Raw genomic sequence first — 23,377 nt, 5'->3', positions numbered from 1 at the left:
TTTCTTATTAAAAGGAGTGTATATTACTAATCAAGAGTGCCGTAGTGGATCTATTCAGGATGCTAATTAGGCTCTTCATTGTGCTGGGATATATTTATCTTCAGGCTTGTGCTCCAGGTCTTCTGAATGCAGCACTACAGAAGCACAGGGCTTGAGAAAGGTTCCTCCAGAAGCTGCATAATGCAGCAGGGAGGGAAACAGAGCTTTCAGGGTAATGCTGCTAATGAGATTGTGTTTTTCCGTTTGGATGTTAGGGGAAGAGAAGGGTTGAGTTTCTTTGCCTGACTTAATGACAAGAAATTTAATTTAGCATTGAGCAATACTTTTTGTATCTTTTAAGGTACCAGTAAGGTATCTCCACCTTCCAAAGAAATGGCATCAGTATCAAAAACAGCACAGTGGTATTCAGCCTTCCAGACAAGGAGCCAGTCAGGGTTTGTGTGTGGAAGACAAGGGCTCTGTCCTTCATCAGCACCCCTGTCCCTATCCACCATGACCTGAACAAGATTTGTTGCTGCATGCCACGTTCAGCAGCCCAAGCAGGGAGCCCTGGGGCTCCTGTCTCACTTCTGGGAGCTCATTCCTCATCCCTGTCTGTATAAGAACAAAGCCCTGCTGCCCCAGTGCAGTGAGAGTGAGTTTCACCTCCAGTCTCACCCTCTGTGTATGTACATGGCCAATGAGACTCAGCCTGCCTGCTGAGCCCCCAAACCTGCTTCTGCTCCCCCTCCTCAACTGGGTGTCTGCAGATCAAGTTCACTTTGCCTAAGTGTTCCTAAAGGGTTGGCATTGCCTGCAAGGAAATCGTGGGAGTATTGGCACAACCAGGCTGAAACAACAGCACTCACTGTTGTAAATGATCCATAGAAAGACAAGCAGGTTATGTAAAAAATGCTCTTTGAAAATCATAAAGGAAAACTTATTAATAAACTGTAACAAATCTGTGCTCACTCAGAAGTACTCTGCTTTAAATATTAATGCAAAATGCAAGAACTTTTCGGTTCAGGATTTTTCTGTCTAATGAAAGACTTTAAAGAAGTCGCAGAAGACGAAAGCAGTCCAACCCATGTACCTTCCTGTGTGACTTCTAGTTCTGTAGTTGACAGTCCTTTGTTTTCAATCCCATCAGATACTTTTCAAAACCCATTTTCCTAGTATCTAACCACTTGTGATTTGTTTATAGGGACGGAGCTAAAAAAATTCACCATCAGTGAATTTCAGTTCCAAAGTTGCTCTCTAACATCAGCAGCAAGTTTTTGCATTAGCCTTCCAATGTAAACAGTGAATCTAGGGACTCTTCAGCTTGTGGGCTTGGTGTTTTTATTGTGGATTGTAGGACTCTTCAGCTTGTGGGGTTGGTGCTTTTATCATGGATTGGACACAGTGCTTGCAGTGGAGAGTCACTCCCAGATGTCTGTATACATTTCCTGTATCTGCCTCTCTGTACTTCCCATAGATCTTCTAGGAGAAGTACCTTGACCAATAGCATTATTCTGTTTGTTTCCCCTCCTATAGACACGTTCCTGTTCTTCCTTTTCCAGAGCTGAGGTTGTTTTCTCTTCTCTGAGTAGCTGGATGATGTGGTTGGATTACTAAGGTGCAGAAAGCATTCAAATGTCGCCTGAGTCTGTATCTGTACAATGCAAGTTCAAGTGCTTATGGAGTATCCAGAGGTTTTCCATGCTGCTTTGGCATCAGAGATGGCCCTTGAAAATGGCACTGTGTAGTCAGACCATGATCCTGGAGAGAACAGTGAATAAACAAAAGAAATCATGTCAGCACACAGTCTGAATGGCCCTGATATTTCAGTTCTTCTGCCACTTGTCATGTTTCTGCTCTGGTACCATTGCAGAAAGTCAGGTGGCCTGGCCTGTGTTTGCTGCCCACCCCTGGGAGCCAGGCAGCCGTGTTTTGGGCACTGAGCTGCCAGCAAGCAGGGCAAGGCTGTGTGCTGGTGAAGGAGAGGGTGGAAGGCCAGGGCAGGACACCTGTGTGCCAGAGGGGCCCAAGGGTACGAGTGCCGCCCGCTGTGAGCCATCTGCAGGTTATTGCATGCCTTGATGGACAGGCACTTATTAGAAAGGAGTCACACCAAGTCCACTGCGTGGGCTCAGGCACATCTCCTCCTGCTCTGCTGTTATTTATCTCTTCCCTGCACTTCCAGCATTTGTTTTTAATTCATATACTGACAGTGACACACGGCAGGAGTCCACAAATGCATAAGATAGCAGCTGGTTGAGCCCCAGAGGAACTGTGTTTTGGCAATAAATCCAAGGAACAGACAGCAAACCACACTTTGATAGGTACAGAGCAGGTTGGTCTCTTGAATGCTTATGTACCTGCTTGCTGCAGGGCATGCACTTACTCAGGCAGCAGCAATGCAACATCAGTGCCCTGCCAGAGCAGTCCCTGGGCACCAGCGAGGTGAGGATCGCACAGGGGCCACCAGGTTAGCACAGGGGAACTGCACTTACCCTCCTCCTCCCTCCTTTCGCCATGAGTTGTTGCCACATCCATAATTAAACTGCAGCTGAATAATTCAGAGTCTATTCAGAGTCTATTCAGATTGTCTATTGTCTGTGCTGAGCAGGGGATGACTGTCTGCAGCAGCACACAATACACAACAATGCTGTAATATCAGATCCTTGCTAACTCCAGGGTAACTTCTTTTACCACAGAGCCACCTTTGGAGCTTGCTTTGTTTGTTTGGTTTGGGGTTTTTGTGCTTCCTCCCTTCTCCACGCTAATACTGCCCACAGCTGTGGATCTTGAGCTACCAGTGACCAACCTGCCCTTGCCAGAAAGGGGGGAGCAGTCTCCAGGCTGGTAAGGAACCTCCTTCCTGCATCACCTGGCCAACAAGCTGCACCACAAAAACCAGGTGGTGTCCTCGCTAGAGCCTTGTCCAGGCATGCAGCAGGGAGGTGCTGCATTTTCCTCAGGCTGTGTGTGACAGGGCCCTCAAGAGCTGCCAGAGGATGGGCCTGAAGGAGCGGGAAGGGGCTTTGTGACTGCAGCCAGGAGGAGCTGGCATGCAGAGGGAGCTTCCCACTTGTCTGAATGCTGGGGGAGGCACAACCTTCACCAGCCTTCACCCCACCATTGCCCCACTGGGGTGTTTCCCCTGCACTTGGAGCACAAGGCCTGACCCTGCTTGTCAGCCTGATCCCAGGCTGCAGGGTGGGATACACTCATTAAAGTCCATCAGTGCCAGCCTCAGAGCACATTCAAAACAGAGAGTAAATATATTGTTTCTGTCTTTCTTTTTCTGTCCTCCTCCACTCCCCCTCACTTTGCTTCCCGGGTCTGTTGCTGCTGCTGCCTCCCACAAGCCTTTCCCAGGTTCTGCTCCCCCAGCAAGGGCAGGGGCTCTCCCTGGGGAGCAGAGGGTCTGCCCAGCAGCACCAGCAGGCACTCACTGCCTGGCAGGAGCAGAGATGGTCCCCAAGTCACCTGGAGGCTGGGACACAGCTCAGGGCACGCCGAGCAAGCAGCTCTGAGCAAATGAAGCCAAGTAAATTATTGATGCAATCTCACCAGTCCCACCAGCCCTGCTGAGGATGGATTTGGCCCAAGGAAGCAGCAGGAGGGCAGCACATGAGACAGTGAGAGCCTGGGGAGCAGGGAGCTGAGCTCCACCAGCCACCCTGCCGAGGCTGTGCACACACAAGAGCTGCCATGCAGCTCCACAACTGCTCAGCTTCTGTCCTCCAGCTCTGGAGTATCACTGCTCAGACTAAAACCTTAATGAGTGCTTGCCAAGTTCTTGTAATCACACCAAATTTCATAATTTAAACATGTTTTGAAGCTCCAGAGAAAAAATGTACATCAGTGGGAACCAGCCATCTGGAAAGCTTTGGATCTTTTTTTGCTCATTTGTTTGTTTGCAATTCAGCTATTCCAGTACTGTAAGGGTAATTTAGTTATTTATTTAATTTCAAAGTTTTTAGGTTACAACAGAAGTTTTAAGTAACTCAAGCAGGGATAATTCACCACTATGAAAAGTAAATGATTCCTGAATGATGAATGAGGTTTGTGCTTATGCCAAGGTATGGTCCATACTGTTAAAAGCCATTGCTTCTGATGCTCTTTGCATGACAGTTTCTTGTAATGCCATTTTTCTCTTGCCTCCGAGTTGTAGGAGAGGGGTAGGGTCATAAACTTGGGGTGCAAAAGAGACAGAAGCAGCCTCACCAGCCATGACCTATTGAAAGGTCAAGTCATCAAAAGAAAGAGAGATGATGATACAAAATGCCTTCAGCAAACACCCTGTGCAGTATGCCATGGTCCTGGCCCAGGTGCACTGTACCTTATGAAATTATGTATTGCAATATGTGCAGCTCTGCTTTCATACAAAGTCAAAACTGCTTTAAGTGATAAGATTATCTCTCCCATATTCAGACTCTTGTTTTTTAATTATTTGTCCTTGCTGAAATGATTCTATGTACCATTTTATTCCTTTCATTTTCTGGACAGTTTTTTTTTTGTTATTATTTGTTTCAGTGACCCCTAAATGAGAAAACAGAGTCAGGAGAATTGAACGTGAATTAAAGTGAAGGAAGAGAGAGACTAACAAGTGAGCTATGACAGCAAAGATTACTTTTGGAGGAAAGAAATCAGCACAAGCAGAGGAATGAATGGACACAGAGGAAGAAATAATGACAAGAGAGAAAGAGAGGACACAGTAAAAGGTAAGAGGTGGCAAAATTTGTAATACTGAAGAAAAAGGTAAACAATAATCTGCTGTAGGGAAAAAAAACCCAAACCATTAGGCTACAGAGAAAACTGAAAAGGAAGTTGAAAGAATACACAACTTTATTTCAAAACCAATTGAGAGGCCAATGAAGTGTCAAATATATAACAAAACCAAATAATCCTTTAAATGACAAGATGCATGACCTTGGAGGAGAGGCAGCAGTTTTCAGGGGTTTTTCTCAGCCATATCTCAGGCAAAAACTGGAGGTGCTGAGTAAATTTTTAATTGAGAGCATAAATGATTTACATGTTCACAGCAATGCATCCCTCCTTCCTCTGCCACCATGTGAAATTCTTTCACAGCAAGCACCAAACCTTGATTTCCAGTGCCATTATCATAAATAAAGGCTACTCCTCTAAGCTTTCTCCCCTTTCTGACAGTACAATGCTTTGTGCCCGCTGCCCAAGTGAGATATTTCTCTTTGAAAGTATGTATTTTAGAGGAACGTGGCAATCCAATCAAATTAGCTGTTCATAGCCTTAGGAGGCAAAAAAACAACTGTTAGCGTTTGGATGTTTCTACAATTAATGTTTGTATGATCTTACATCTTAATGTGAATGTATTTGAATGCTTTTGGGTGCTGCATAATAAAGAGCTGGTTACTAAACTTAGCAGCACTTCATGTAGATTAGACATTATAATTGATGCTTACAGAACAGGACCCAGAGAAATGAATTTTATGTTGCTCCAATTTCACTGGTTTAAATTAAAGAGCTACAAAAGGTCTTCATACCATGTGGGAAGGAAAAAAGTGCATGCATCCCTGGGTGATGGCAAGCAATTGTGTTTGTTTGTTCTCTGGAAGTGCATGGATCTCTTGTAATTCCTGCCCAGGGTGAGCTCTCCCAGCTCAATTCCCTGTGCTGCAGTCTTGCTGCATCAGACTTCGGCCTCCTCCTCCTCCTCCAGCATCCCTGGTCTCTGATATTTTCCCTGTTTCCTTGCCCTTTGTTGCAGTGCTTGACTAGTGAAATTTTTGGCTCCCAATCTGTTCTAACACCTCCAGGTAGTGCAGGTTTTAGCAATTTTCCAGTCAAAGACCTGGGTTCATGCACAAAGCTTGGAAGAGGAGGCTTTGCCTGGAGCAGAAATACTCCTTTCTTTCTCCAGAGCCTGTTCACGTGCCAAAAGCCTTTATTGATCAAGCTGTATAGATCTGCTGGCACTCTGTTGTGCCTTCAGCAGAAGACTGCCAGAGGCACAAAGTGGGGATAATTCATATTAGTCAGCCTGGGAGCTGTATATTGGGATAGATAACCCAAATCATCCCAATATGATCTTCTATGAGAGACAATTTCCTGTCCCAATGCCAGACCTGAGGTCAAGCAGTGAGATTTGCACCTCCTGAGCCAGGAATGTAATTCAGCTGCAGCTGATCCATGCCAGCCTGAGGCAGGTGGGGCAGCTGCAGGGCTGTATCCAGGTACAGAGCCCTTTATCCCAGGTACAGAGCCCTCTTCCCAGGTACAAAGCCCTTTATCCCAGGTACAAAGCTCTTTTCTCAGATTCAAAGCCTTTATCCCAGGTACAGGCTGCAGCCTTGGCCAGCTCCCTCCCAGGCAGGTGCCACAAGGCTCCCAGTCTGGCACTGAAAGGCAAAGTGGTGCCACCACATTTTAGATTTAAGGAGTGACTTGGATGTGTGACCCCAGGAGACAGCTCTGAGTTGTGCTGGATTCATAAGGCACTAAGGAGAGAAACCTCATCCTTCTTTGCATACCCCACAAAGAAATATCACAGAAGGTGTTTTGGATGCCAGTAAGGAAGCAGGAACCCCCTGAATCTGGAATTTACCTCCATCACAAATAATCCTGAATAAACACTGTTAATGAGCACTGACAATGCTAGTATGAAATCCTGTCCCAGCAGTTCCTCATTAAGCTGGCCTGTTCCAAACACTCTAATCTAAAATTATGTGTATCAGGGAAGTCATAAAAAGCAGGAGCTCTAATCAGCAATGTTTGATGAAAGAAAGGAATAGATAAGATTTTTCGTATGCCTAGTTAAATAATGGCAGAAAAGGGAGGTGAAGACAACCACAGGCAGGGGAGAACCTGTAATCAGGCCTCATTAATACTATAGTTAATTGATTTTCTGCTCAGATTCCAAGGAGGAACAGGAATCTTCCTTTAAGGTGGGTAATAGATTAACAAACATTGGAGAGGCAGAGAGGAAGGGACACACTTGTATCTAAGCAATGTGAGCTTTTCCAGTTTTGAAAAGTCTTTTTGCTTCAGAAGTTAGCATGAAAGTCAGTGCTACCATAGTCACAGCCTTAAAAGATTTTTTCACCCAAACTTTGCATGCTTAACCAAAAAAAAAAAAAAAAAGTTTTTCCCTTTCTGTGAGACTTCCCCTCTCCTTTTATCATATCTGGGGAGCCATAAATTGAAGAATCCAGCACTGCTCTATTCTGCTAATCACTTGGCCTACATTTGATTCTCTTTTCAAGTGGTGATTCGGGTGCTGTGACTAGTGAGACATGGAGAGAGAAACAAAAACTATTTTCCCAGAATGAAAAAGGCCTGTTTTCATTCAGTTCAGGTAAACTATGCAGACTTTTTAAGTGCTTGGTGCTGGCTGAGATTAAACAGGAGCAACACAGTGCCAGAAGTGTTGTCCAGGAATATTATCAAAGTAATGGTCTGCCTAAGCACATAAATATGTTTATATGGGGTGCTGCTCTCTGAAATCCCATGGGCTGCAGAGCAGGGTTCTCCCATGGCAGCTCCCCCAAGTCCATTGTGGCAGTGCTGAATCATCCCAATAGTCAAATCCAAGAGCAGTGCTGCCTTACAAAGCTGTTTACCTCCAAGTGCACCTTTTTTTTCCCCTCTAAAACCTTTTCCTATTTATACCCTGCTTCAGCAGCTGTGCTTTATTCCCCATTCAGCCTCCATTTTCCCTTAAGAGGGATAATTAATTTAGAACTCCAGGCAATCAGGCATAGGTGAGAACCCAGCTTTCCTGGTGTTGCCTTTCTTTTCTTAGCCATTAAATGGTGAAATTGTGCCTCAAGTTTGCATGGGAATGAGGGAATACACCCAAAATCAACACCAGAAAATAATTCCTTTTAATGCTATGCTAGCATCATGAAACACAGAAGTGCAGAAATCGTATTCCTCTACTACAGTATTAATTCATCCTGGGTTCTGAGTTACTAGGAAATCAAGAACTGACAAAATTAGGCTTTGATGTGTCATTTTCACTTAAGCAACCCAGTGCTTGCCCAATAGTTTCAAGAAGTGTTTTCAGGAACCTTGGGTGCAGTGACACTTCAGAGATTTCTTTTTCCCATCAGAGAAGAGCAGCCTGTTTGCGTTTGTTGGGGATTTCTGTACGTGCTCCCTGCTTTTAGTGCCGAAGGCTGCCAGCAGTGGGATGCTTCAGTTACAGGAGAATCCCAGCCCTTCCTTACCCAAAGGGATGGATGCAAAAGGTCACACTGACACTGCTAAAAGGAAAAATGAGTCCCCAGGCTATGGGAGCTGTCAGCTGAGGTGTTTTGTCTGACCTGGTCTCAGGGTTTTGTTGATCCTTAGAAAGAAACTCATCCTCTGGGACTCGAAAAGGAAGAGAGGAGCTGGGAAATAGTTGATGTCACTCTTCTCTCAGTCAGGTTTTAATCCTATAATCTGAGACATCATCTCCCTCACTGCCTGGGTGACCTGGGTGCTCCCAGCCACCTTGTCCTGCTCCCTCAGGGAAGGAATAGAAAGCAGGAATCAGGTCATAGGTGTCCTGAGAACATATAAATGGGCACATATTGGTGATCTCAGTTATTTAGTGACATCTGTGCTCGTGTTTCACTACCCTAGACTGAGGTCAAATCCTCTTTTCATTTTAGCATATAAAAAGCCCTTTCTTGATGCTGTAATTAAGTATATTATTTATTCCACACCCTTCATACAATAAGTGACTTCTGCTAGCCTGCTTTTTGCATGATTTCCCTTTAGAGCTAAAGCAGTTGAGATAGTGAAAAATCTATTGCTTGTCACCTCCCACCCCCCAGTATTGGCAGGGTGTGTAAAGCACGAAAGCGAAAACACTCACACCCGCAGTGTTCTGTCACAGAGAGCCTACCTGGGCTCCTGTTTCAGTAAAATCCAGGTGCTTCCATGTGATCCTACCTTTGCAACACACATGTGCTCAGGCTGGGTGCATTGTGTTTTGCAGACACTACGGGAGAGCCTGACAGAGAGGGGCTCGCGGATGAGAGCCGAGAAAACCACATTTGCAGTCCATAAAAGCAGCCCTCACAGAGGATCTCTCCACCCAGTGACCTCTGAAGTTGCAAGGACACATGGCCTAGACAGGTAAGGGAATTATGTTGCTCCTTATTTTACCGTGGTTTGTGCTGCGAAGCATGCTCGTACAAGGGAAGAGCAGTTTGCAAAACTGTGTTTAAAAAGAGCTGGGTTTGTCAGCCATGACAACAGCTAGGGGAAGATTTAAATAAAATAATAGGTGTTTTTTGCCTTTAATGTCTATAATTAGTTAATGCAGCGTGAAAACCAGCACATCATTACTCTGCCTCTCTCCACTGTAGAGAAAATCAACAAAGAGAAAACATGCAAACCCAGTATTTTTTAGCTTGTCTTGTAAGAGCCTGGCTCCTGTTTAGTATGCATTTAGTAACGATGCATTCAAATGAATAATTTAGACCTCTCATGACAACTTTTCAAGAGCAGTTTTATCAATGTCAGACAGCTTCCCGTTTTTGACCATAGAAACACAAGAGAGAAACCACCACTGCCATTATTAGTTTTGGCTCATCTTCCTGCTGTTTGGATAGGAAAGCCCCATTTAATTTTTTTTTTTCTAGGAGTGAATTGGCATCATTACTTTTAGAACTTCCTGATTGTAAATGCTGAATCAAATGTATCACCATAAAAGAAAAAAAAAAAAAGCCCTGCCTTGTACCAGCACTGCTAAAGCTGCAAAGCCAGACACTCCTGGGAAATGTTAGAATTTACACTGTCTTAGTTTTGCAGGTTATTACTTCTGTGTGCTAAGGCACAGACAGTCACCTCACAGGTACTGACAGGCTGCTTACAACAGAGCCAGTGATGCCACATTTGCTTGCAGAGGCTGGAAGAAGGACCCATCCCCGCTCAGCAGAGCAGGTCCCTTTGTTGACAGTACTTTTGGTGGCAGTTGTGTGAGGAAGGATTATTTAAGGACTTTTATGTTCAGCTGCACACAATTGCTCCACATTCTGGTGCTCACACCGACAGCCTCACAGGGGTTAGTTTTAAGTAAAGGACTGTGTCTGTCCATTTCTGTTATGGTCTGTGGCTCTAGCAGGTGTAAGGAGTTCAGCTTGCCCTGCATGAACCATCTCAGCTGAAGGCAAAACAAGCTCCAGCCTTGTACAGATTTTTACCATCCCTCTGGGTTCTTCTCAGGTTGTCACTTACTATTTTGCTTTGTTAGGGAAGGATATGTCGAGTAAAAAGATCTTTGAAATCAAGAGGTCAGCTAAAAATACCACTAAACATTTAGTATTCCCTTCCACATGCTCATGGAGATTTTTTCCAGCTTTTTCTTTAGACCTTATTGATTCCTCTTATGAACATAATCTTATGTAGGTGCACACCCTGCATAAGGTGCCAAGCTGCACAGTGTTCTGATGGATTCAGTAATAGACTTAAATTTAGCAATTTTCTGATTGGAAATAATGCCATTATTCATGTGCCCTTGTACCAACTCCCAAGCTGCTGCCTGGCTCTCTTGACAATATGACGTTCCTGATGCACATTATCTCAGAGGTCAGTGCAGAAGGAAAGGTGTTATGCAACACTCAAGAACAAATCCTCCAAGGAGGAGGTCTCAGATAGGCACAAAAATCCAGTCTTGGCACAGTATCTGCTGGGTCCTTGCACACTTTAAATATATGCAGTGCTCCCTTGCTGGGTGTTACTTACAGCTGAGACATCAGCACTGGCTCCGTACACACAGGGCAGGCATTGGACAGCTGGCCACAGGAATGGTGAAGAGCAGTGACTCATGGGATAAACTTATTGTTATCTTTTGAGGTTGTATGGAGGTTTTCCTTATAGCTTGTGTTACTTTGTGAGCAACCTGCAAAAGCATCCAAAGACAGCAATCTAAATCCACAAGCAGCTGAGCAGCAGCAGCAGCTTGTATTCAAAATTTTGCTTCCCCATCAGATACAAATTTCAGATTTTGGGTCCAGTTGCTCAGTGGTTTGATTGCTATATCTGAAAATTATATGAAGTCCTCAGAGTGTTGTGGAAAAGCAAAGGCTAGAACTTCATCAGCCCAGCAGCCAAGGTGTGAGCACAGAGTAAGCTGTGAGACATCCCTAGAGCAGCCTGGGAGCAGGACACAGCCTGGGCTGCCCTGAGCTCCTGCTGCAGCCTTGCCTTGCCCTCCTGCAGCCCCCTGTGCCACAGCTGAGGCTGTGCAGCTGCCAACAGCTGGCACAGGCACCTGGCACAGGCACCTGGCACAGGGAGCCCTGATGGGGACTGAGACCCTCCTGCCCTGCCCTGCAGCCCTAAAGGAGCCTCTTCCTTCTGAGGCTTGCGTGCAGCCGAGCACGAAAGCTGGGGGGACCTGGAGATTGAAATATTTGATTTGCCTGAGCAGAAAGCCCTCACTGACACAAACCAGGGCCTGTGATGAGATCTTGTTTACCAGGCTAGCGTGGGGCTGGAAATCAATGCACCACAATTGCTGTGACCAGAAATTAGACTCACTTAGGGAACGAAATTCATTAAAACAGGCTATGGCTCACATCACACCTTTTGCATGACTGATTTAACACTGTTGCTTCCTTCTTACTTTCTCCCAGAATGACCTTTCTAGGGCAAAACATTTGTAGAAAGTCACTTGTAAAAATTATTAAATAGAAAGTAATAAAAAATGTCAGTCTTTTATAATGAGGCACTTGCTAATAAAACCTTTAATTAAAGTGTTGTTGAAAAACTTAAAAGACAATTTAAAAAACCACAGATGTGTGCAATAAGTCACTTGTGCAACATCTTTAGCAATTTCTTTTTAAGAACCTTTGATGGGTTCTCTTTATATTAAAACTTTCCTTTATTCCTTTCCCTTAAACATCAGTTGCCCCACAGTTGCACTGGCCATAGTCTTATTAAATAGGTTTAAAAGATTCTCTTACCAGGAGTTACTCTGCAAAAGTGATTTGAAGTTGAAGGAAGAAGCTTTGTGACTCAGAGGGGCAGCAGACACAATGGCAGGAGTGTGTAGAACAAGGGGAGAGGCAGGAGCTGGTGACTGGGTTACTGACAGAGCTGGGAGAGAGCCATGAAGCATCAGTAGCTAATAAACTCCCTGTATCTCTGACACAGGCCAGAAAGCCCCAAGGCCCTGCCCACAGAAATTGGTGTTGTGCTGCTGACTAACAGCACCTGTGGCTAATTTAGGCAAGCAGATCAAAATAAGCCTGATAAAAACAAGGAAAGGAAAGATTTGTGTCCCTTGTATCTTCCTTTCATGCTGATATCCTTGGGATGGCAAAGGAGAGCTGGATCAGTTCCATGTTTGTGGTACAAGCACCTGGGGTGTGTGCTGCATGCGCATTTTCATGAAGCACATTTTGGGGGCTGACGCTTCTTTCTCTCTTTATCTCTCCACTTCTCCATCCAAACAGAAATATCCCCAGCTAGTGCTCATCCCAGCAAGAACAGCAGTAGTACATCTGTGTGTAGATGGTGGAGAAAAAGAGCTTGTTTCCATTGCATTGCTGGCAAAATAAAACTGAGAACTGTCCTTTCTCTCCTGCGTGCTCACCCACAGGCTCAGCTTCCCCTGGCATGCTGTGTGTGGTGCACTGACCTGCAGAGCCCCTAGGCACAGCTGTATAATAAAGTGTTCACTGCCAGTAGGTTAAAATTCAGTTTAGCACCTACTGGCCCACACAGAGCTGCCCTGGTAGCAAGGATCAGGTCTCATTAACACTGCTGTGCTGCCCCATAGACCAGGAGCTGATAACAGTCATTTATACTCTTACAAGGTAGGCACAAACCACAGAAATTACTCCAGTTGTGCTTACAGGCAGAGAGAAGTGGTTTGGTTCACTCTGTGGTGCTGAGTGCCCCAGGATTTGGGGTTTCAGGCTGGATAAGGGATGTGCAGCACACACACACCAGGGAGAGAACAAGGGGTTTGCTTCACTCCCGAAGCCATGGATGCTCTAGGATCCTGTGACAGGCAAGTCTTCTGAGCTGCCTCAAAAGAAAGAGTTTGTTAGGAAGAAACCCTCTTCTGAACATGGAAATCATGCTTTTACTATTATTAAACATTAATTTAAAATAATCAATAGGAACAGGGCTTTTAATTTCTGAAGGCACAGAGGTCCAGAGCTGCAGGGCTACAGTAGCTGACTTCCATCACAACTTTTAAGAGTCCCATCCTTCCTGCACATCTTTCTTTCCAGGAATGCGAAGAAGAATGAAAAATAAGTTGCATTTGCAGCTTGCCTAGGCGTTGTTCATCTGCACGTCCCACACGTTTGGTAGACAGGATATTGCCTTACATTTGTGTTCACCTTTCTGATTTAAACAATAGCACCTCTTCCCTAGGAAACCAGCACTATTTAACTAGTGCTGAATTACAAGGGACATTGAGGAAACTGGTTTTGCAAGGAAAAAAATATGAAAAAATTGTATTGATTAAAGTTACCAGCTTAAAATGATTTGTTCAAAGTTCCCCCACTGCAGTGAAACCCCCAAAAAACCAACCTACAGTAGGAAGTGTATGCATATAATTTGCACAGCTGCCATTCAGAGGCAGACAGGGTAGGAAATAAGAGGCTACAGCAATTCAAGCTCTAACCCCAAGCCTCAACTCCTGCCACAGTCTCAGCACAGCTGGAGGATTTTTGCTAAATTTGTCCCCACTGTAGTCAAGGAAGATGGAAAGAGCCTAATTAGACTTCAGGCTCAGGATCTCAGGGGTGGGAGCAGAGCAGCTCCCCACCCCTTTGGAACCAAAAGCTGAGCTCAAGAAATATCAAAACCCAGCCAAAAAAAAAAGAGATGTCACTACATGGTTGCATTTGTATTTAGGATAGTTAAAAAGACAGAACTGCACTCAGTTGCACTTTTGAAAGTGAGAGTTTAAACTAGCTAAGAGTTCAATTTGAAACTGAAATGCTGTGTTCTGGTTTGTTTTACGAATGTCCATAAATGCTGGACTTTTAGGTGATTTAAAAAAAACCAAAACATTTTCAGTGAAATGATGCTTCAGGGGTAGTGAGGTTATGGCACATTTTCTGAAGGGTGGATTAACATTGGGTAGGATGCCAAATGCCAATGAGTGCCAAATCCTGCTGTATGCTAGATTATCAAAACATGTCTTCATGTTTTGGAAAAGAAAACAAGCAGTCCATCCTGAAAATTTTTCCTGTTCATCCTTTAGTTTCTCAAAAAACCCATTTCATTTAGGGTGATATTTCTGAAGTGGATGTTGAAAAAAATGCTTCTCTGGTGTGAAGATCCCCAGTTTCTCATTAAATCAATATTGTGTATTAGTTGTCCTCTCCATCTCTGAAAAAAATCAAGTCATAAATCTTTCTGGCATCTCTATTCATTCTCCTGATTACACCATATAATGCTGAGGAACAAAACAAGCTTTTTTTTTTGCTAAATTGCATGTCTGGAGAGGCTTGTGAGGGGGACTGTGTAGCTGGGGAGATAAAGCCTCTAACTCCACATTAATATATAGCTCAAAAAGAAAAGAAATTGGAACAGCCATGAAATATGGAGTACAAGATACACCTTGCATTAGTATTTCCAAGCTAAAGGAATGGGCTATCAAGATTTAGGTGGCATAATATTCTGAATTCTATTTTAAAAGCATCATTATCATTAGAGAACACTTAATATAAATCCTTCCTACGGATTCCCTGCAGGAATAAGGTGGCCTAGCTAACAAAGCCTTGATTTATTCCATAAAACATACTCCATTTTCCTATGAAATGTAGACAAGGCACCTGCTTCTACCATCTCCATGGCTCAGCTGCCACTGCACAAATATTCCTTTATATCCACGGAGTACCTGGGCACTACCACACGCCCTGATGTAGAAAGGGCTGCATTCACACGCCTCGCAGGAAGGAGCAAACAAGGACACCACAACTGCCAAGCACACAGGAACTCGTTCAGCTCCAGCAGACACAGCATTTCCACCCCCTGCCAGGATTCTCACACAGCACGCCGTAGCAGGCACGTGAAGGAAGCCAAAACACGAGCAGGGTTTGCTGCATGAGCTCTTCCCTCTGCAGCCTTGCAGGAGGAAGGCTGACAAGCAGGGTCCTTGCACCCCCAGCCTGTAAAAGCAGTGTCAGTGCAGCTTCCCCTGTGCCCAGAGACCCTTCTGCTTCTCATTTATCAACCCTGCCTCATGAAAACGCTGTGCCATAAACCCATGCTCATCTCTGTCCTTCTTGCTGTCACTCATGAGTGCCCCTTTGCCCCATAAATGCCCACAGACGGGTACAGCACACAGCTGGGACCATCCAGCTGCTCTGGCTCCTGTGATGTGGGCTCCCTCTGGCAGTGCCCATCAGGGGCAGCCTTTGGCATGATCTAAACCAGCAGGTCTAGAGACTGAGTAGGTGTTACCAGCAGCCCGGTGGGTGCTGGCAAATTCCAGCCCTAAATGAGGCACCCAAGGAGCCCACTGAGGGCAGGGAGGCTGCTCAGCTGAGCAGGGCTTACGCACAAGAGCTGCACCACCGGCTCCTGCTAATTGCAGTGAGAGCAGACTTGGCCCCAAGGAAGGGAGGCACCAGAAACATGCACGAGGATTCTCTCTGTGTCCTTGTGTGAATTCACCTGTGGAGTGCACGCCAAAGGTGGATGTGTGCTAGGAATGAGAGGTACAGAATCCTGAATGGCATCCAGGCAGTATCCCTGCCATGCAGTACACTGGTTATCCTCCCAGATCCATCCCAGGGCTGTGTGACAGCCCTGCTCCAAACCAGTGTTTTACATGAGCACAATGATTTTTCCAAAGGGGACTTTCAAGTGCACCAAAACCCCCTTGGTGAGAGAAGCTGTGATGCTGCTCCAGGTACAGCAATCAGGAACCCAAAGGGAGAGAAATGCACTCAGGCAGAGTAACTCACAATTACATTGCTGCAGGACATCTGCTCTCTGGGCTACGGCTCTGCTCAGATCATAAATAGCACTGGCATTGGAGGGTAACCTCCAGACAGCCACCAGTGAATCTGTGAATGCACACCTTGCCACCACAACCAGGCTGAACACATAGAGGGGTTTGGTACTCTCAGTACAGATCAGAACAACGGATCACTTCCATTCCCACAGCTTCCACAGCCTGGTTATAAGAAAATAAATTGCAGCTTAGGAGTTACAGTCTGTGGTTAAAAGAGGTGGAGATGGCAAATACCTGTGTGTAATGTTTAGTGCTTTATGAAACCCTCCCCTATTTTTCTCTAAACAATTCTGAATAAAACAGCAGCCTGTTTTAATACAACCTCAACCCAGCCCCTCTATGATAAGGATTTAAAGATGCTTAAACCTAGTTTGTAAGCAGCTTCATTTCTGATTAGGATTAAAAAGCATCCTGAGTATTAATCCTGCATTCTTCAGTAAGCTTAAAAGAAAGGAAAATATATAATGAACAGTTCTTCACTAACGAATCAACCAACCAACATTAGTGTCAGGATGGTTACAAAATTGCTCTCTGCACGTCTGCAATAATTCAATTATCGTTTGTGCTTGCAACGGAACATGAAGTGTTGGTTACTTTGGGACAGTACTCTCCCAGCCCTCTTTGGAAACCATTTGTGCTATTAAATCATTGATTCCCAGCACTGTGCTCAGCTGACAGCCCCATACATCAGCTCATCCAGAAGAGAAGATCTGTACAAGGTCTTTGAGCGGCCCTTCCCCAGCTCGTGTCTTGTCTGCGGCCAGGACATCGCTACAACACAGCACCACCTTCTTTGGTTCTATCAGGCCTCAAGGAATGCTGGTAATTTCCATTTCCCCCCTCAACACCCAGACCTACTTTCCTTTAAAAACTCTGATCTTTTCATCCCTTTCCACCCCCTCGTACACGGCAGTTTCTATAATCATCCCCTTATATAAGAGACCCAGAACTGGGAGCGGTTATTTATCCATGTTTGCTGCCCTGCCTTTCTCCCCAGAGAGCACCAAAATAACCCAACAGCTCCCCATTTGGTGCACGTGGGCTGGCATACCCTTGTCACCAGTGGTGCCCGCTGTCACCCTGAGGGGAGCGATGCTGGGGACAGAGAGAAGGGTTCCTGCTGAAGGAATCCTACAGGGTCCTTGCTCTGGTGCTGCTTTTCCAGAGATTCAGCTCCATGGTGTGCTGCACAGCAGGTGATGGGTACAAGCTCTGCCAGGCTTGCACAAGGGAACCATGCAGGCAGGGAAGCAGCAGTGGCACAAAGGGAGGCATGCAGGGAGCATCCCCAGTGCCAGAGCCCCTGCAGCAGACAAACCTGCACCCACCCAAGCCAGGCTCCTGACCTGGCCCCTGTGCAGCTTTCATTGTTGGCCTGTTTTTTTTCAGGTGGCCCTGCTGCGGCGTTGTGACTCAGCTGGTTTCTCACTGACCTGGCAGGTTTTCACTGCTCTTGTGTCCTGCTGGCTGGCAGAACAACAAAGTCTGGGGGATTTATGTGCCCCGACACCCACGCAGGAGCTGGGAGAGAAGCCTCCTCCCAAGGAGAGGAAGTTTTTGCAGACGGATGCCTCTGTTTGAAGTGTCCATGTGTATTTAGGCCCTGATCCATGGGAGCATGGGAGCACTCAGCCCTAGGCACATCCATACTGCTGTCACCAGGCTATGCAAAGTGAGGTGGGTGTTTAAGTCTTTCCTGGGCTTAAAGCTTCAGGTTTTTGTCCTGGCAGCTCTCGTAGCCTGCAGTGTTCTAGGTTGATGATTAACAGAGCAGCTAAAGATGAAAGTTTGCAGCACACACATATTTCTGCAGTGAAAAAGCACAGGATAACTTGTTTAATCCATTCTGGGGAAAGGTTTTACAAGCAAACATGCATTTACCATTTTTATTAGGCATTTCAGCCACAGAATTTATGACCTCAGCACAGTCTTGCCCCGTGCAGAGCACCTGTAGGCAGGAGTTGCTTCAGGAGAAGTCAGTGGTGCATGGCCTATAAATGCCTGTTAGACACCACACAGTGTGCTTGGGCTAGCAGCAGCTTCATGGGGACAGACACATCCCACATTTAGTCACTGTGTCAACCCAGCCCTTGTCTTGCCAATTTGGTTCCTGCCCAGCTCTCCACTGACTTGGTTACTTTGAGGGAAGCAGATGGGAACTAGTGGTATTCCAGAAGGCTGGGGGAGTTTCTGATGGGCCCAGACAAGTTTGACAACAAAAGCCTAGTCCTGAAGAAATACTTCTCTTCTTTAAACAAAAAATGTTTGGTTTTATTGGGAAAAACATCTCAACTTATTATTAGCATGCAGATTTTTTAGTGCAAACCAGCTTGAGCTTTGTGTTGCTGGTACCCTCCATCAGCTTTGTTCTTTGGCCAAACCATTTCTTCAGTGAGCTGCTGTGGTCTGGTGCCCTCAGAAGCTGATTGTCCCTGCCACTTCCCAGACCACCTTCCTTCCGTTTCTCCCTCATTTCTGCAGAACTGAACTCCAGACTCTACAATCCAAATTAAAAGACTTAATTTTTATAACTTGTCAGCCAGACCAAATTAGTTTTGCTGATAAGGAAAATCCGCTTGTTTGCTGGAAGAGAGACGGAAAGTGGCTGTGCCAGCTCGGGGATGGTTCTGAGCCAGGACTGGAAATAGCAGCACTCAGCCTCAGAGTTCATCACTGAGCCACTTCTTCAGAAAAATCACCCAAACAATTTCCTGATGCTTCCCCAGTCACGCCTCTCTGAAACTCTTCTCCCCCCTGAGCTGTTGATTTGGAAAAGTAAGTCCCTTGTTCTTCTCTCCAGAAACTGCACTGCTTTACTGACAGCTTGAAAATGGACATTATGGTCGATTGTCTTACTCACTCATCTTCCACAGCGATGGCATACAGCAATGATCAGTGAGTACAAGCTTTTACATTTGAAAGATAAAGCTACCTGGTGTCATCATCACCTCATCTGTGGTATAATAATGCTCACTTTTCACCTGACCTTTAGAAATCAGCAGATTCAATTACTTGTAGCATTTGCTGAAGATCCTCCAGGGATCTCACCATAAATTATGCTGTATTCTACAAATAGATATGACAACACTAATCAGCAAATTAAATGACAGTGATCATTCCTGCAGAGATACTTAAACATCTGATTGAGCTGGTAGGTTGGATCTCTGCAGCCTTCATCTTCAGCAGAGCCACTGCTCTCATGCATAGGAAATGCTGACCTTGCAAGCAGGCACCTGTAGGGCACTGAAGATGTCTGATAAAAGAAGGGAGCAAAAGCCTGATGCCTCCAAGCAAATGGACATGGCTGGATGGTGACTCCAGTTCTTTCATTAATGTTTGGCTCTGATTTTGCACCCATGTGACTTTACACAATTATTCCAGACACAGCAGGTCTGGACACTTCTAGCACTCTTTTCCCCAGGCATGGGAGAGCCATCATTACCCCAGCACCAGCATGCTGCCTCCCTCCAGGCAGTGATTGCCAGGTAGTCCTGGGGCTATTCCTCCTTGAGCTGTATTCCATAGCCTACCCAACAGCCATTCTGCAGTGGATCTTATCCCAGTCCCCCCTCACTGCCCTGTCCAGCTGCAATACTTGCCAACACTCCCCATCACCAGCTGGCTGTGAGTGACTGTGCTCCACGTGCTGCCTGCAGCGTGGTTGGATCAGAAATGCTGGGCAGGAAGGGCAGGATGCAGAACCTGGGGCTGGAAGGTGCAAAGGAAGGACCTTCTACAGGTCATGGGGCAGGGGAGGTATCACTGGGGCCAGGCTCACAGTGCAAAGGGCTGGAGGGACCTGAGGCCATCCATGGCCCTGCTGGAGGTCAGCCAGGAGCCCTGAGCCATGTCCTGCACTCACAGGCATGCCACCTTCGTGGGGCCTGCTCCTGCAGCCATTCCCTGGAGCAGGCGCTGCGGGAGAGGGGCAGCATGGAGCTGAGGTGTGACTGCTTCCTCCACCACAAGCTGTTATTTTGACAGCTCTATTACAGTCATATAGAAACAACTCCTGGGAAGTGTAAAGCACTATAAAAAACCAGGCAGGGAAATCATCTGTCCTGCAATATGCCAGCTTTCACTGCAGAAGAGGATGGGATGCCAATGAAGATCTGCGATGGCTTGTTTCCTTGCCTCTTTCTTTGGCCACAGTTGGTTACTGTTCACCCCAATTTCTCCTGTTAAGTCTGCGTGGTTGTCACATCTGATGTTTATTTCAGAGCAGCCCTCTCCCCCAGATTCATTTTTCATAGAAGCATGAAGATCTCAGCCCAGCTGAGGTGAAGGGATGAGCAGCCCTTCCTCGAGCTCCTTTCTCAGGGAAAAGCCACAGACAGTTATCCCAGGAACCACTGGCTGTGCTCAGAGTTCAGGTGTGGCTCTGCACCCTCACTGAGCAGGGCTGATCATGGGGATACCACAGTGACTTCCTGCCCCTGACACAAAATCCAAACTGCTGCTTGCTGTGCATGTCCATGCCAGGACTTCAGTGAGGGATTTGGGGAATGCAGGTGCATTCCTTGGTGTAATGGAGAGTCAGATCCTGTACAGACCAAGGTTTAGCTCATATGAAACCCCAGCAGCCCCTCCTGGAGTCGCCTCTGCTACAGCAAATGGAGCTGTGCCCTCAGCCTGGCACGAGCAGAGCAGCCCTGCTGGGCCCCAGCCACGTTCCCACTGCTCTGCTCCTCCAGGAGCCTGCAGCAGCACCTTGGTCACCAGGAGAGCCTTTGCTCTGCACACCTGGGGCTGCTAGGAGTGCATTTCCTAATCCAGCAGCAGACACACCCAGCCACTCTAGCAGTAAAATTCAGTATACATTTTCTTTTTTTTTTTTCCCCTCTTCTAATCACACATAGTCCTTGGTAGCAACACCATCTGATAGCCCAGCATAAACAATCCTGCTCATTTGTGTTGCTCGTTGGCGTTCTCCATAGAGACACACAACACAAGTTTTCTCTCCGTGTGCCACTCCTCCCACCTTGGGGAAGGAAATTAGAAGTGCTGATGGAGGAGCTCCAGTCACATTTCCTTCCAGCTTCTGGTGGCATCAGCTCAACAGTGACAGTTTGTAAGGCAAAACAAATGGCTTGTGAAGTGAGTGTGTGTTATGGAGCCCTACCCAGAAGAAATGCCTGTCAGGTACTCCAGAAATTCACTGTGACTTTGGTACCTTTTTGTTTGACAAGAGCTATGCTGCAAAGTTTATCTTTCACCCTCATTACTGCAAATTATTCCCCCAGCTGAAGTGCCTTTTCTCTTAGGCAGTACACTGCAAACTGGTGCTGTGCTCCCAATCAGCATCACCCTTCTGTCAAGGGAATGCCTTCAAGGGCTTCTCTCTGCACCTGGCACTTCTTGTGGAGGAGCCCTTGCAGCAAAAGGAAAGTTTTCAGCCTGAGGAGCAACACCCAAGTGCTGCAGGCAGGAGAGTCCTCTCTGCAGCTTAGAGGAGCTCCAAGTACCACACAGACTGACATACCCACCCTCTTTCCTCCCTTTACAAACCAATTGTCCCTTCCTTGCCTTTTCTGTCCACATATTTCGGAGGCTGCACGAGTCCTCTAGGGCCACAGGCTGAGCTGGAGCTTTGTGGGAGGCTCATAGTACACATTAATATTACTATATCAATATTGTAAGAACTACAAATAATGCCTTTTGCTTTCTCCCTTCCCCCTCTCCTGTGTCCTCTGTCATGGATATCACGGCATTGTTCTGAACCTCTTGTGTCTGGGAATGGTTACAGGAAAAAATCAGGACAAGACAGATATTTCAGCCGTGGAAGACCAAGGAGAATTTAATTTGTCATGAGCTGGAGTAATTAGAAGTAATTTTTGCATGTTTTGGATGCTGACTTTGGTCAGAGCATGAGCTGTGCAAAACGCTTATTTTTGTAGTTTTGACGTAAATCATGGAATGTTTTCTTTCTTAATTTGGAACACTTGCCCCAAATGTTCCAAGTCTCTGTAGATAAGTCCAGGCTCTTTTCTTCCTGACAACATCCATCCATCCATTAAAGTCCCAGGGTTGACTGCCCACGTTGTTTAGCTGGACTGAACACAGGACAGGCATCTTTTAAAAGTGGTAACTTCCAACAGTCTTCACAGACCACTGATTCCAAGTAAGATGCACAGTTTTGCTGTCTAAAATCTGCCTTCTTCTGTGCAGAAGTGTCATGGGTCATTTGCTTAATAAAATAAACCCAGCCTCCTCCCCCAAGCCCGGCACATACACAAAAATAATTTCCTTGGTTATATTTTTCTCTGGGGATGTTTAAACTGTCAGCTTTGCTGGGCTACATTCTCCCCTCTCATTCTTTCTCATGGGTGATGTCTTGTCACAAGGGACTCGGTGCAAAGTCACATTTTGAAATTTTCCAGAGGATTTAATATTAATGCATGTATAAAAGACTTGCAAAATCTTTCTCTTTTGAAATGATCATATTCTATCAACAGTTGCTAGAGCTGGAGTTGTTCAGCTTTGGCAAATAGTTGGAAATATAAGAAGCAAACACTTCTGATCCCAGGGTTACATGGATGTGTAAATTTTCAGATCAGTCACTGTCTCAGGGTATGGGCATGTGATCATTGCTCACTCACATGAGATCCATCTGAAATTATCCCACGTGACTGGAATCAGTGTGGAACGAGGAGCTCTCTGTTTCCAGTTGTATCTTCTGTTATCCATGGAAAGTCCTGCTTGGCCAACAACAATAAACTCCTGGGAATGATCGCACACATCCCCAAACCTCTACCAGCGAACGTGGGAAAAGCAGAAGCTTCAGTTTGGTTTGAACCTAGGACACTGGCTAAGAATCAGTTACTGTAATGGACGGCAATGCAGAAATGTCAGCCCACAGGGCCTGTCTCACATGGATACACATTTGGGAGCTTCTCACATTTGCAGTTTCAGCTGTCATCCTCTGCAGCCACCCACAGCCAGGAGCAGCGGTGCAAGATCACGCCAGCAGCCTCACACTGACACTCGGGCTGGTGTTTAATGTCCATGCTAACCAATCACTTAAAATCCATGGCAATTCAACCTCAAAACACTTGAAATTATTAATAATTAAAAGCTGCCTAGATAGGAATGTAACATGCCGAAAGGTTGGCTAGCACAGGCAGCTTGGCACAAGGATTTGCATTACAGCCTTTTCATCAGTTACAATAAATGAGTGTGGTAGAATATTAAATTAATATGCCTTTTTTTTTTTGGCTCACATATGGCAGAAATATCCTTGTGGCAGTAGGAAGGGTCTTGGCAGACCTGTGCCTAAATGTGTGTTGATGCCTTGCCTTACAAGTCTCCTGTAGGGAGAGCAGGGGTTTAGGTGGGTGCAGCCACCGTGATCACGAGTGCCTGGCTGTCAGCGTGCCTGGATGGGCTCCATCTGCAATCAAAGGCACAGTGTGGCTCCCACAGAAAGCTGCCTGGGAGATGGATGGGCTG

General features: G+C 45.9%; 1 protein-coding gene across 1 annotated transcript in view; it reads right to left on the bottom strand.

The window, feature by feature from the left end:
- PLCB1 (phospholipase C beta 1) overlaps positions 1 to 23,377 on the bottom strand; it is a 303,607-nt gene continuing 280,230 nt past the window's right edge. Inside the window, exon 32 of the mRNA XM_064709814.1 lies at positions 1 to 1,740. Coding sequence (XP_064565884.1) covers positions 1,657 to 1,740 — 84 coding nt within the window. The 3' untranslated portion in view covers positions 1 to 1,656. The remainder of the gene's footprint in view (positions 1,741 to 23,377) is intronic.

This window comes from Zonotrichia leucophrys, chromosome 3 (genome assembly GCF_028769735.1).
Source record: "Zonotrichia leucophrys gambelii isolate GWCS_2022_RI chromosome 3, RI_Zleu_2.0, whole genome shotgun sequence".
Taxonomy (NCBI): domain Eukaryota; kingdom Metazoa; phylum Chordata; class Aves; order Passeriformes; family Passerellidae; genus Zonotrichia; species Zonotrichia leucophrys.
This window is presented reverse-complemented; position numbering and strand designations above follow the sequence as displayed.